We start from the raw sequence: 14,161 nt of genomic DNA, 5'->3' as shown, positions 1-14,161 counted from the left end.
GGAACTGTCACAAGCCAGATACCTGCTGCTGTCACAGGCTCGGGATTGGGCCCATAGGGATACCTTCAAGGTCCAGGCTGAGCCCAGGAGGCACTGTCATGGGCCGGACACCAGGTGCTGTCACAGGCTCAGGGGCCCGAGGAGCACCATTCTAGACAGGCGCCTGTCCGCAGTGTCGCCTTGTGCCCTGGTGGGGCCTCACCGTGACCACATTGCCTTCTTTTCTGCTGGCACCCTGCCCCAGCTGGGTGAGGCCGCAGCCCTGGGGCCCACACCTGCTACCCGGAATAAGCCAACCATGAGTTCTAGAATTCTTGCACATCGGAGATGCCCCAACCCCCGCCCTGACAATTCCACGGTGAGGACCAGTGACCTCGGGCACTAGCTTGTCATGGAGTGTGTGCCAGGAGGTCTTCAGGGCCACACATCTCCATATTCTTTTGCCAGACTTGGGAATCCACTCTATGTGGAAGGTAGGGCTTTGGGGACGTGGGACAGGCAGGGGGAGACTGTTTGCCTGGGTGTCTGTGTCCTCATGCCTGACGTGTGCCATCCCTGGGGACCCAGTCAGTGTTGAGGCTGTTCCAGTTTGCAGGGTGACGTGAACACCAGGGAAGAGCCCCATTAAAGTTGAGAGACAAGCCCACATCATGGAACAGATGAGCTTGTGTGGGTGGCCTGCCCTAGAACCAGGGCTCGTGAGCACGGTGTGGTGTGTGAGTGACTGTCCACCCCGCACAAGGCAGTCTTGGATACTGGCATCACAACACTCTGGCAGGTGGCTTGACCAGTGTCCCCATCTCACAGTTGGAAACCAATGCGCAGAGAACTTAAGTTACCTGTGGAGCCAGGACCCAATACCAATTTTCAGTGGACCCTTTAGGGATGAAAAGTTTGGTGTCCCACGTGACAGAAGTCTCTGGGCACCCATCCAAACAGACCACATGTGTTCTCGTGGGGCAGCCCTGGCTCGGGTCACCGGCCAGCTGCCCATGTGTGCGTGGCAGTGGCCGCTTGCGAGGCTGCGAGGCGGCTCCCTCTCCTCCACGGTCGCTGTGCACAGGCTTGGGGGCTCCTTTGCCGCACGGGGCTGCATGGCCTGTTCTCTATCTTCTCCCTCAGAGCCCTGGTTCTGGGGATGTGGTCAGACCAACGTGTCCTGCAAGGTGGTGAAGGGGAAGATGGTGGAAATGGGCAAGTGGCCATGGCAGGTGAACCTCCTGTACCTGGGCATGTACATCTGCAGTGGCTCTCTCATCCACCGCCAGTGGGTCCTCACGGCTGCGCACTGCTTAGAGAGGTCAGTCAGGGCGGCCCCTGGTCCCAGGGGCCCCGGTGAACTTTGGGTTCTGGGAGGAGCCGTCTTACTGCTGGTGACCCACCTCCTCATGGCCCTGCAGGTCCCTGGACCCCGCCCAGTACTCTGTGATGACGGGAATCCAACACCTCTCAGAAAAGGGCATTCAGCTCCCGCTCAGTCAGGTTGTGATTCATGAGAATTTCAGGAACCTCTTGTCCGATGACATTGCCCTCCTGAAGCTCAAGGACCCCATCTCCTGGTCCAGCTTCGTCCAGCCTGTCTGCCTACCTAATGCCAAACTCACACCATCTGTTGGAAACACGTGCTGGGCGATCGTGTGGGGACAACCAAATGTGAAAGGTGAGTGGTGACAGGCAGTATCCAAAACACTCGCCTCTTCAGAACACAACTTCGCCATGGGCTCATTCACTCCTTCATCCATGCATTGATCTGGTCAGCAAACACTTCCTGAGCACCTGCCCGTGCCGCACTCTCCTGACCTCTGTCGATACACGCAGTGCTCTAGTGTGGAAGACACACGTGGCCAGCATGGACCTCGGTTCCCAAAGTTAAACCCAGTGTCGAGCCATCACTTTGCAGCATGGTAGGAAATTAACTCTTGATCTTTAAAGAGCTTCCCTGTCACCTCAAGACACTGGTACTTTCTGGAGGTCTGCCCCTGTTGGCGTCGCTCTGGGGTCCTTTGTGGGGTCCTGCCTCCCAGGGGGTAGGGTTCTAGGGTCTTGCCACCTTGCCAGATAGCCACAGAGCAGTGCTCAGCCCTTCACCCTCATGCACCCTGAATTATTGGGGTAATCTTTTCTTGTCTTCATTCAGTGCTTGGGTGTCACTCTCAACCGCTTGGGAGACTTTTACTTAGTCTTTTTAATGAGCTTGGGCTTTTTTGAAAGTCAGGCTATGGACCTTTATAAATCATCACCCCAGGAAATGGCCCTACCCCCCACATCAGGGAATGTGGATAACCCTAAGATAAAAATTGTGCCAAGTTGTTGAAGGGATGCTGAGGCAGGATCTCTCTCTCTCTCTCTAGCGACTCCAAAGATCTACAGTCTTCAGGAGGTGGCTGTCAAGATAATAAAAAACGAGGTCTGCGATCAGCAATATGGGTTCCTCTTCTTGAAGGGCCTGAAGAAGCTCCTCGGGAAAGACTTGCTGTGTGCCCACTCAGAACTGGGTGTAGACTCTTGTAAGGTGCGGAGTGTGTAGCCTGGGTCCGGGAGGGGGCTGTTAGGGGCCATGCCTTCCTTTTCACATGGCACTGGGAGACTTATTGAAGTCTCCCTTCCCAGGACTTCAGCTTCCCAGTCTGTAAAACCAGGGTGAAAATACTGCCCCTCTCCACAATGATGGTTGTGGTGGCAATAGCTCCCAGGTCATTTGAGCCTGTCTGAACATAGTCATGTGCCTGGATCCGAGCCAGGTGCTGGCAGAACCATTTTGCATAAATGGCTTCATTCTGTAAACATGCTTCTGCCTCTTGCATCTTCTGTTCAACATTGTTTTTGAGATTTAGCCATAGTGATACATGCAGCTCTAATTCATTAATCAGTTCTATCTACAATATTCACTTGGGTGAATATGCCACAGTTTATCCATTCTACTACATTGAAGTAATTTCCTTTTTTTTTTGTTGGTATCACAAACTCTGCTTCTCTGAATATTCTTACACACATTTCCCTATTGACGTGTTTCAGAATTTCTCTACAGGCTGCATCCTGCAAAGACCTGGTGGGTCAGAGGCTGAGTAAACCTTCACCTAGAGTAGTCATTGCCAAAATGTTCTCCAAAGTGATTGTGTTAATCTGTACTCTCACAGAAGTGTTTGAGAATTCCATTGTTCCATATCCTTTCCAACTTTTGGTGTTGTCAGACAGTGATGTGTTTTTCATTCTGATGGATGAGAAATAGTGTCCTATTGTGGCTGCACTGTGCATGGCCCCAATTACTGGTACAGTTGCACATCTTTTCATGTTTCACCATTTGTGGTGATTCTTCTATGAATCACGTATTCAGATATTTTGCAAATTTTTCTATTGTTTGCCTTTTTTCTATTATATTTTTATATTTTTGGATACTGATTCTATGTTCATTGGGTATATTGCAAATACCTTCTCCCAGTTTTTGATTTATCTTTTCATTATGTTTATCTTGTCCTTTGCTGAACAGCAATTTAGATTTTATGTTCGTCAAACATATATTCATGTTTTCCTTTCTGGCTTATGCTTTTTGTCTTATTTAAGAAATCCTCCCTTTTCTTAAGGTCATAAAGATATTTTCTTGTGTTTTTTGCCTAAAAGTGGAAATTTTGGTTTGCACATTTGGGTCTTGAATTCACAAGCATTTATTTTGTGCTGGTATAAGAGAGGGGTCTGTTTTTATTTATCTCCCCATATGGACTACCAGTTGTCCCAAAGTCATTCATTGAAAAAAAATAAAATAAAAAGCCCCAAAACATTTTCTGTACTGCCATCACTTCTTGTATAAACCAAATGTTTATATACACATAGGTTAATTTCATGAGTTGGATACCTAGAAAACTTGTTTTTGGTCTTTTTTATTTCCTAATATAAGTATTTGAGGCTACAAATTTTCCTCTGAATACTGCTTTAGGTTACTTCTAAATATTTTGGTATATAGCATTTTTATTGTCATCCAGTTCTAAATATCATATATAATTCCCATTTTAATTTTATTTTGACCCATGACTTATTTAGAAGTTTTTGTTTTTTTTTACATTTCCAAATGCATGTTTGCTTGTTTGCTTTTGTAATTGATTTCCAATTCAGTTTCTCTGTAGTCACAGAATTAGTTCTACAGTGATACCAGTTATATGGAATATATTGAGACTTGTTTGGTGCCCTGGTATGTAGTTAATTTTTTAAATGCTTATTTCATTATTTTCTATTCCTATTGATTCTTTCTTTTGCTTTCCTTGGGCTTTATTTGGTTTTCTTTTTCTGTCTTTTTGAGCAAAAAAGATTTGCTCTTTCTAGTTTTGTGTTTGATGTATTTAAAGCCATGAAATCATCTTTCAGTTAAATTTTGGATTCATCTCTTAAATGTTTGTACCATTGTGGTTCCATTATCACTACCTTACTTTAGAATATTATGTTTTGTGAGTTAGAAGAAAATACATATATTTTCTTTCTTTCTTTTTATTTTTTATCCTCACCCGAGGACATTTTTCCATTTTTTGTTCAGGTAGAGTGGGAAGGAGAAACAGGAACAGAGAGAGAGAGAGAAACATCGATGTGAAAGGGACACATTGAGTGGCTGCCACCCGCACGACCAACCAGGGCCAGGGACAAACTGCAACTGAGGTATGTGCCATTAGCGGGAACCGAACCCGGGTCTCTCTGGACCGCAGGCCGACATTCTAACCGCTGAGCCAGACTGGCCAGGACACAAGTATAATATTTTTACAGAGATTCACTAATTGTTAATATTTTACCATATTTGTTTTATAGTCTCTCTCCATTTGTATTTATGTGTATATCCATATACATGTATATGTACACATATATTATGAACCATTATTTAGGGTTTTTATATATATAGAAAGAAGTGTTAGGGATACAAACTAAACAACTTAGAGTGGAAATTTCTCAGGAGTTTTATTACGGGAAACTTAATAAAGGGTTGCAGGTTTGATTCCCAGTCAAGAGCATGTGCCTGGGTTGCAGGTTTGATCTCTGAACCTGGTGGGGGTCGTGCAGGAAGCAACCTATCGATGTCTCTCTCACATCAATGTTTCTCTCTCTCTCTCCCTTTCACTCTATCTAAAAATCAATGGAAAAATATCCTCGGGTGAAGATTTTTTTTTAAAAAATTCTAATTACAACTTTTCTGAAAGTCTCAAATTATTTCAAAATAAAAAGTTGCCAAAAGACTTTGGGAACCAGAAGTTTTAGCCCTTTATAAAGTACTTTACAGCCCTGGCCGGTTTGGCTCAGCAGGTAGAGCATTGGCCTGTGGTCCAGAGAGACCCAGGTTCGGTTCCCGCTAAGGGCATGTACCTCAGTTGCAGTTTGTCCCCGGCCCTGGTTGGGTCGTGCAGGTGGCAACCACTCGATGTGTCCATTTCATGTTGATGTGTCTTTCTCTCTCTCTCTCCCTCCCACTCTATCTGAACAAAATATCGAAAAATGTCCTTGGGTGAGGATAAAAATAAATAGACAAATAAATAAATAAAAAATAAAGTACTTTACAATATTTTACCCAATTTGTCCATTATTTGCCTTTTTTTGGGATATTTTTTTCCCTAGAGCTATTTAAAATTTTGCTATGTTCATGTTTATTATTATTTCCCTTGATGATTATAATCTTTGTACTGTGCTTAAAAATAAATACCTTTCCCATCCTAAGGTTATAAAATTATTTACTTATACATGTTCTTAATTCTTTTCTTTAATTATTTAAATTTTTATTCATCTAGAAAGTTGAGAGAGGAAATCAGTTTTATTATTGTCCAAATGTTTTTCTCCAAATGTAGTCAATTATGTAAAAACATTTTATTGACATTTTTTTGGCAATGAATTAGAAATGCTCTCTTTATCGTAGTCTACATTTTTTTCTTATTTTGGTCTTTTTCTGCCTGTTGTAGTCTCGTCCCTTTGCCACTCCTTTAAAATTGTTGTAGCTTTTGTAATCCTTTTTGTACAATGGATGTGAGTACGCGAGACACAGAGTTTATTCTTTTCTTTTTTTTAATCCTCACCAAGAATATAATTTTATTGTTTTATAATTTTTATTTATTTATTTTTATTATTATTTTTTTTAGAAAGAGAGAAAAAAACATTGATGTGAGAGAGAAACATCAATTGGTTGTCTCCCGCATGTGTCCCGACCGGGAATCGAACCTGAGACCCTTCTGTGCACAGGACAACGCTCCAACCGCCTGAGCCACACCAGCCAGGGCCACAGAGTTTGTTTTTGTACTATTATTTATTAATTGTTGTATTATTTTCCATACGAACAACTATGAACCTACTATGCCCCACCCTGTGTGCGGTGAGGCAAGTCCTCCTTCATTATTCTTCCTGTGGCCAATTTCCCTTGCTGTTCTTCCGTGTTCACTCTAATTGAACAAAACTCTTCGTGTAATGTCAAAAAGAAAATCATGTGGCAGTTTGGGTGGACACTAACACATTTAGGGAAAGTGCTCTTTGTATTTTGCTCTATTTCTTTATGTTCCCAGAGGAGGAGTTTATACCTGTCTCCATACGGTTCTGCATGCTGCCTCTGACATTTGTTCTTTGGGGTTTTCTCTCTCTCTTGTGAGCGGTAGTCTTCTTTCACTGTGTTTTCTGTTTGTATTACAGGTTGATTTCTGTGTGTTTTTACTCCGCCATAAGCAACATTCCTGGGTCTAGTTGATTCTCTTGAATTTTTTAGCCCAGAGACATATAATCTGCAGTGATAAACAGCCTCCTTCTGTTCTGTGTATGTTTCTTCTTTCTTTTTTCCTTTTGTCTATTGCAATGTCCAGAACTATACTGTAGAACAATTTCTCATCTACCAGGAGACACTGTGCCATTTTATTTTAGGTGTATCTTTTATAAACAGTATAAAACTGGATGCTATTTTTTTTTTTTCAACAGATCAGAGAGACTGTCTTTAATCCATCTACCAAGAAGAATATTCTTTTTGCCCCCCCACTTTACGATTTGCTTTGATTCCCCCCACCCCACTCCACTTTTCCGTTGTGGTTTAGAAGTTGTCATTTCTCAGTTTCATTCTGCTTCTGGGCAGCTTATACTTTTCACACACACATTTAAACTTGAATTCACAGCTAGAGTTAATGTCTACAGCTTCCTCCTTAGCAGGGCATGGACTTGCCTTCATTTTCACTTTCTTCATGTCTATTCCCCAGATGTTCAGCTTCTGGGCATTCAGTTTTTCTTTTACTAGATCTAAGAGTTTTTTGGTTTTTTTAAATCTTCACCCAAGGACATCTTTCCATTGCCTTTTTTTTTTTAGAGTGGGAGGGAGGGAGAGAGAGAAAAGAGAGATGAACATCGGTGTGAGAGAGACACATCGATTGATTGCCTCCTGCATAACTGGGCCCGGGATTGAGCCTGTGACCCTGGTCCAAGGGCCCACGCTCTAACTGCTGAGCCAAACAGGCCAGGGCTAGATCTAAGAGTTCTGAGCTAACTCTTTTGGGCTTTCCAGGTTTATACTCCTATGAGCTGTAATTAGTAATGATCTTGTCTCTTTTTCTCTCATGACTTTCATTTTATTTTTTTCATTATTTTGGGTACCTCTTCCCCAAACAACCTGGAACTGTAGCTCTGCTGGTCCTTTTGCCGACCTTCGCGGGAGGGCTTCTCATGCTCCATCAGGGAGCGCAGTGCGATTTGGGCATGTCACCTGTCCGGGACAGAGCCATTCCTTCCTGTCCTGTGGTGGCATTTTATTTCAGGAGGGAGTGCCCTGCTTCGTGAAGTGAGTTTTCTGCAGCTAAGATGACTCTGCATAACTCAGCGTGCTGAGTCACTGCGAGAACACGTTCCTCATATCCATCTACCTTCCGTGCCCGGTCATCCCTCCCTGGTCACGGTGTACTTTTGTTTCATTCCTCTGTTGATTCAGATTTATAATCTATGTATTTTAGAACACGTTTAATTTATTGATTCACTCAACAGACACTCTGCGCTTGGTCCTGGGCCGGGTACAGGATAATGTTGGAGCACGGCCCCGGGAAAGGTACTGGCCTGGGAACAAGCAGTTCTGTGGCTCAGAATCCACGTAGTTGTCTTGTTTCCCCTCCAGCGAGGCTCCAGTTTAAGGTGTGTTGAGGAAGGCACCCTCTTTGTCCAGTTACAGACTCAAGGCTGCTTCATGTGATTCACAAGTGTCCCATGTTCTGGAACATTTGAAATAACAAATTATCTGCTCCTTGAACTCCGGATAGAAGTGGCCTGTGAAATCACAGAAGCCTGTCTGCCTGCGAGGGGTAGTTCTTGGGCAATGTTTTAAATTGCTCATGGTTACTGCACTGCCAGGATTTGCATTACCTTAGAAATGATTCCTATCATCCAGAATTTAAATTATACATAGAAAGTTATAAACATCCTTCAGATTCTGAGAAAATATATTCTCCCTGGATGTGGTTCTGGTCTCTTTTCCCCTAACACCATGAAATATGTGCGTTTCCCTTCTCTTGCTGTTTTTCTTGGTGAGACCTACAAGGTGCTTATCTATTTTGTTGTTGTTGTTGTTTTAAATTCTCAGTGGAGGATATTTTTCCATTGATCTTCAGGAAGGGAGAGAAGGGAGGGAGGAAGGGAGAGAGAGAGAGAAACATCGATGTGAGAGAGACACATCATTAACTGCCTCCCACATGACCCTGACCAGGGCCAGGGATCGAACAGCAGCCGAGGTACCTGCCCTTGACGGAAATTGAATTCTCAGCTCTTTGGTCCATGGGCCGATGCTCCAGCCACTGAGCCAAACCGGCCAGGGCTATTTTGTTGTTTTCTAAGAACAAGCTATTGATTTTATTTCTGAAGCCTAGGACTTTTCTGCTTTCTAATGCATGAGTTATCCCCTTTTTGTCTTTATGAATTGCCTTTCAAGTATCTTCAGCTGACTGTGCAGTGATAAAGAATTGATGATGATAACAAATAATTTATTTTTATTCTCTCACTTGATATTAAAAGTATTTAGACCGGGACTCTTCTATGTGTAATTCAGGCCCATGTCCTATGGGCTTTGCGATCTATCGTGGTCTCATCTTTTTACAGTCTAATTGTACATTTTAATTCTGTTTTTACTTGAAGATTTTTGAGAGTTAATTTTTTCCTCTTTTGATGAGGTGGTTCATATTTTGGTATTGGGTTCTGGTTATTTCACTGTGATGAGAGAATGTCCACATGAGAGAGTCTCTCTTCCCCTCAGTCCCCAGTCTCTCGAGTCTCTTCCTTCTGGGCTCCCAGAGTTCAGCTGACCGTATCTCCTGAATAAGGCCCCGCCCACTCTCACGGCTTGATCATCACTGGCTTGATTTCCCCCCTCATCTTCCATTTTTTCTCCCTGCAAAAAGGCTCCTACTCGAGTCTGTTTAATACATGTCTTTAAAGATGTCTGTATCTTGAAAAATACATAGCGCTGCCACCTGTGTATTTTAATTGGCATAAATGGTGCAGCACTGCCCATCCTGTCTTGGGGCTTGTTGGTTGAGATGTTGCAGTGCATTAGAGAATCCACGTTAAGTGGTTTTATTCTTTCAAGCCATTGCCCCCATGTGCCCTGTCAAATCTTCCTCTCTCTCCCAAACATCATTTTGGGCAGAGTCCATCATTTTCAGTCACTAAATAAATACCCTGTCCTATTATAAGTCTCCGTTTAAAAGTTGGTTTGATTTCAACCTCACCAAGTCCTACCCATCTCCTTCTTCTGGGGTCCCCGCCTCACCAAAGTCTCAGGAGCTGGCAACTGTAATCTGGGCACAAAACCCTTCAATCTTTCTTGAAAATCTTTCTCTACTTAATATTTAGGGTTTCCTTAGACATGCTAAGTATTGACCTCTAGTTGGTTGTAGGCAGAGCAAATGCCCTTTAATTCATCATCTGTCTTCGATGAGCTCTGGTGTCCTTCCCTGAACAGAGTCTTAATTTTGATGTAATGGAGTCTAACACATTTCCCCTCTTCAGGTGGGTGGGTTTTGAGTCTTATTTTAAAACGTATGCTTCAGCCCAAGCCAGAAGGTCATGGCCCTACCTGCTTTTAATTAGCATTATCTTTTTGACTTTTCACACTTTTAGGGTTTTAATTCCTCTGGAGCTTTGATATGGTAGGACCCAACTTCACTGCTCTGCCTCACTTCCGAAAACACCCACGAGACCTTTCCCGCAGCCGTGACACTGGAGCACGTGCCAAGTCCCCTCGCGTTCAGGCAGCACGTTGGCTCTCCGTGGCACCGTTGGTTTTTCTGTTCCTATGCCAGGACTACAGTTTCTACAACTATAGCTTTGAAATAGATCTAACTCTCTGGTAGGTCAAATCTGCCCAGCCTGACTCTCCAGTTTGCTTTCCACCCCCCACCCCCAACCTGTCACAATATTCGTGGACTATGAATCCTTCGGCATCCGCTTTAGAATCAGATTGTCAAGGTCCTGGAAAAAGTCCTGCTGGCACTTTACTTGGACTTGCTTGAACTTTAGAGGTTAATGTAAGGAGACCTGACATTATAAACTAGAGACAAAAGAATATTTATAAAATATGCTTGGAGAAACAAGAATAAAACAACCAACACCCAACCTTCACCACCGAGCCGACGAAGCTTCCGAGGAGGGATCCTTCCTGAATCTCATGCATGGAGGCTCTGATCCTGCTCTAGGTGTTTTCTGCTGGCTGGCACCTGCTCGTGGTTCCTCGTGGCCCTGTGTGCCAGTGATGTTTTAGGAGTGAGGACTTGTTCCTTTGTGTTCTCTGTGGGAATTCTCTCAAGCATGGCTCAAAAAGTGGCTTCCTTCAGGCAGAAATTATGTCTGCCAGAAACCTGGGCATATGACCAACCCAGGACCACTTTAAACAACATCTTTGGCTCGGTTTTTTTTTAAATTAATTAATTAATTAATTTTTAATTAATCAATTTATTTTTGTTACAGATGTTTCTCCTCCCCCCTCCACTAATTCCCCCTCCCCCCTCCCCACCCTGTCCCTAGCTTTGTTGTCCATGTCCATTGTTCATGCACACATGCATATAAGTTCTGTGGTTTATCTCTCCCCCACCACTCCCTTCTGGGGATTGTCAGTCTGTACCCCACTTCCACGTCTCTGGGACTACCCCATTCCTGAGACTGTTATGTTCATTATCACAGATAAGTGAGATCATACGATACTTGTCTTTCTCTGTTTCGCTTGTTTCGCTTAGGATAATACTTTCCAGGTCCCTCCATGTCGTCTCAAAGGATATGAGATTTTTCTTTCTTACAACTGCATAGTACTCTATTGTGTATATGTACCACAGCTTTTTTTATCCATTCTTCTACTGATGGACATTTGGGCTGTTTCCAGATCTTAGCTATTGTAAATAGTGCTGCTATGAACATGGGGGTACATATATTCTTCCTGATTGGTGTTTCAGGCTTCTTAGGGTATATTCCTAGAAGCGGGATCACTGGGTCAAATGGCAGTTCAATTTTTAATTTTTTGAGGTAACACCATATTGTTTTCCATAGTGGCTGCACCAGTCTGCATTCCCACCAGCAATGCACTAGAGTCCCCTTTTCTCCACACCCTCGCCAACACTTGTTGTTTGATGATTTGTTGATGGCTCTGGTTTTCTGAACCACCCAGACCATCTGAATTCAAACTGTGAGTTCGCAGGACCCAGTTCCCAGTTGATCCTCACTTGGAAGGTGTGGTTTGTTTTGGGGGGTATAGCCTTTTGCAGGAGGTTTCTTCTTAGGCTCCCCTCCTTGGGCAGCTTGGGGTTTTGCCTTTTGTCTCCTGTACCCACAAACAAAGCTGTGAAAACCAAAGCTCAGTGTCACTGGGCTTGGCAAATGGCCTGGGGCCAAAAGCCATCTTCCGGGCTTTGCGGACAGTGCACTGGGTTTAGCGCTCTCGGGTTCTGGGCTCTGGGGAGTCTTTATTTCCTTGCCAGCTCATTCGCGCATCTAAAATGACAATTAAAAAACAGAACAAAACCTCATGTATTTAGTTTTCTTCAGCAAGGCTGGTTTGGGTAGCAAGCCTTCCATATTCTAGGGAGCCAAATGCCGAGAACTGATATTATTATATTGTCTTAAGTTGACTCAGCTAAGAACAGTGGTATATTTGTTCATTCATGTAGGTCTTCTTTTATGCTTTTAGGTATAGTTTTATTATTTCTTTCCTTAAGTGTCTTACGTACTATTCATTAGTTTATGTCCTGCAAATCTGTTTGCATTATGTTACAAAAATCTGTATCATTCATATCTGTATCTATAGAGAGAGAACTGCTGTTTCTAATTTATAAAACTTTTCAATGAAAGAGAAGAGTATAAAGAAAGTTTTTAAAAGATCACAAACCCACCATCAGCGGAGATAACAGCTGTTACCTTTTGATTGATCTATGCTGTCGTAAACATTCTTCTTATACATGCTTTGCACAAAAAGGGTAGGGGTTGGTTTGCATTTCAAATAGCTCACTCTGCAAGCAGGACTGCAAGAAAGAAAAAGGTCAAGGGCACCCCCTTGGAGGCCCACCGGGATTTAAGCAGAGGGCAGAAGAGGGGACCAGAGAGTTATGGTCAGAGAGTTAGCGGGAGAGTGAAGGGAGAGGCCAGCGTTGTCCCCAAGCTTGGGCCCCAGTGCAGAGCTTCTGTGTCACTGAGCAGAAGAGCATTTAATAGCCAGGCCACATCGCCAGGGACAGCAGAGGCCTAACACGGCTCAGGCTGAGACTGTGGTGCAGGAAGGGACAAGTCCTCCGGAGCTGGCAGTGACACCCTCCTGCCGCCTCCCTTATGGCTCCGCCCTCCTCACCACAGGTTAACTCGGGCAGCTCCTTGGTCTGCCAAGTGAACAAGACCTGGATGCAGGTCGGGGTGGAGAGCTGGAGCTTCAGCTGCAAACAGCACCATTTCCCCAACATCTACACCAGCACTTCCTACTACAGCAGCTGGATCAAGAGGCAGATCACCGACCAGCAGTTCATCAGCAGGGCCAGCCCCGCCTTCCTGAACCCGGTCTTGCGCACTGGCTACATTCTGCTGGTCCCCTTGGGCTCCCTGTGGCTCCTGCGAGAAGCCTTTCCAGGGGCCGGTCCCTGAGGCCGCCTCTGCCTCCCCTCCCGGCCCTCAGAAGTGGAGACTGGAGGGGTGCAGGAGATGAGGGCAGAGTGCCGGGGGAGGGTCCCAGAGCCACTGGTTTTTCACTTTTTCAATGAAGATACTTTTGTACTTTTTGCCATTGATGTCATCCTGTTTCTTCTTGAGTCTAGCCGGGGCCCTTCAGAGACAGCCCCACCCCGGGTCTCTAGGACCCTCCGCTGGGTCTCTTGCCCAATAGTTTCCCTCAGGTCTTCCTGTGAGCGTTGGCCTCTTCCCAACACATAGACCAGGCCTGCACTTAACCTGGTTCCGGAGACTGTGGGCCTCTCTCAAGCCCACATGCCCCCTGAGGGTCTGCAGAATCTGACGTTTCTCTTCTCTTCCTGCGTGGTGGGTGATGATGAGGGTGGGGGAGGGTAAGCAGAGGGCTGCTCGAGTGAACTGTGTGAGGTGACTGCACCCTGAGTTCCTGAGCTGCCTCAGCGATCGCCACCAGACTCTGGAGAGCAAGGACTGGCTGGCCCACGCTAGCCAGACTGAGGGGACAGGGCCCTGCCCGAGTGTGGAGGGAGTGAGGGGGGTCCCTCAGACCTGGTGGGTTCAGAGCGGACAGCTACCCTTGCCCTGTGGGTCCCAGGAAGGTAGTGGGTTTGACGTGCTGTCTTCTCAGAGACTGGAGGAGTTCTGAATGGCCAGCCCCAGTGCCTTTCCCAAGCAGCAGGCCCTAGCAAAAGTTCCAATGTCCTGGTTCGATTTCACTTTGACCTTATCTTTTATTAGGCTAGAATTTTCCAACAGCTTTGAACCAAAGCTTCTCATAGACTTTTCCCCACACTACTTTTTTTTTTTTTAATCCTTCCCCCCCCCCCACTTTTTTCAGATAGAATGGGAGAGAGAAGAAGAGGGAGAGAGAAAGAAACATCGATGTGAAAGGGACACATCGAGTGGCTGCCTTCCACACGGCACCAACCAGGGCCAGGGTATGTGCCCTTGACCAGAATCGAACCTGCAACTCATTGGTCCGCAAGCAGACGCTCTAACCACTGAGCGATACTGGCCAGGGCTTCCACACTAC

The 14,161-nt window shown here is 45.0% G+C and overlaps 1 protein-coding gene across 1 annotated transcript; it reads left to right on the top strand.

Annotated features, from left to right (window-relative positions):
* Nucleotides 1-391: 391 nt before the first annotated feature.
* LOC118632974 (putative serine protease 46) lies at nucleotides 392-13,086 on the top strand. The gene is made up of 5 exons (XM_036266313.1): nucleotides 392-473; nucleotides 1,123-1,300; nucleotides 1,401-1,660; nucleotides 2,352-2,512; nucleotides 12,805-13,086. The coding sequence occupies exons 1-5, from the start codon at nucleotides 392-394 to the stop codon at nucleotides 13,084-13,086; spliced, it is 963 nt and encodes a 320-aa protein (XP_036122206.1).
* Nucleotides 13,087-14,161: the final 1,075 nt, after the last annotated feature.

The sequence above is a fragment of the Molossus molossus genome, unplaced genomic scaffold, assembly GCF_014108415.1.
Source record: "Molossus molossus isolate mMolMol1 unplaced genomic scaffold, mMolMol1.p scaffold_m16_p_18, whole genome shotgun sequence".
NCBI classification, from domain to species: domain Eukaryota; kingdom Metazoa; phylum Chordata; class Mammalia; order Chiroptera; family Molossidae; genus Molossus; species Molossus molossus.
This window is presented reverse-complemented; position numbering and strand designations above follow the sequence as displayed.

Excerpts from the sequence above, each read along its gene's own strand:
- LOC118632974 (XM_036266313.1), top strand. The coding sequence starts at position 392 with ATGGAGTGTGTGCCAGGAGGTCTTCAGGGCCACACATCTCCATATTCT. Across the intron at positions 1,301-1,400 it reads GCTGCGCACTGCTTAGAGAG|GTCCCTGGACCCCGCCCAGT; the intron begins GTCAGTCAGGGC and ends ATGGCCCTGCAG. Across the intron at positions 1,661-2,351 it reads GGGACAACCAAATGTGAAAG|CGACTCCAAAGATCTACAGT; the intron begins GTGAGTGGTGAC and ends CTCTCTCTCTAG.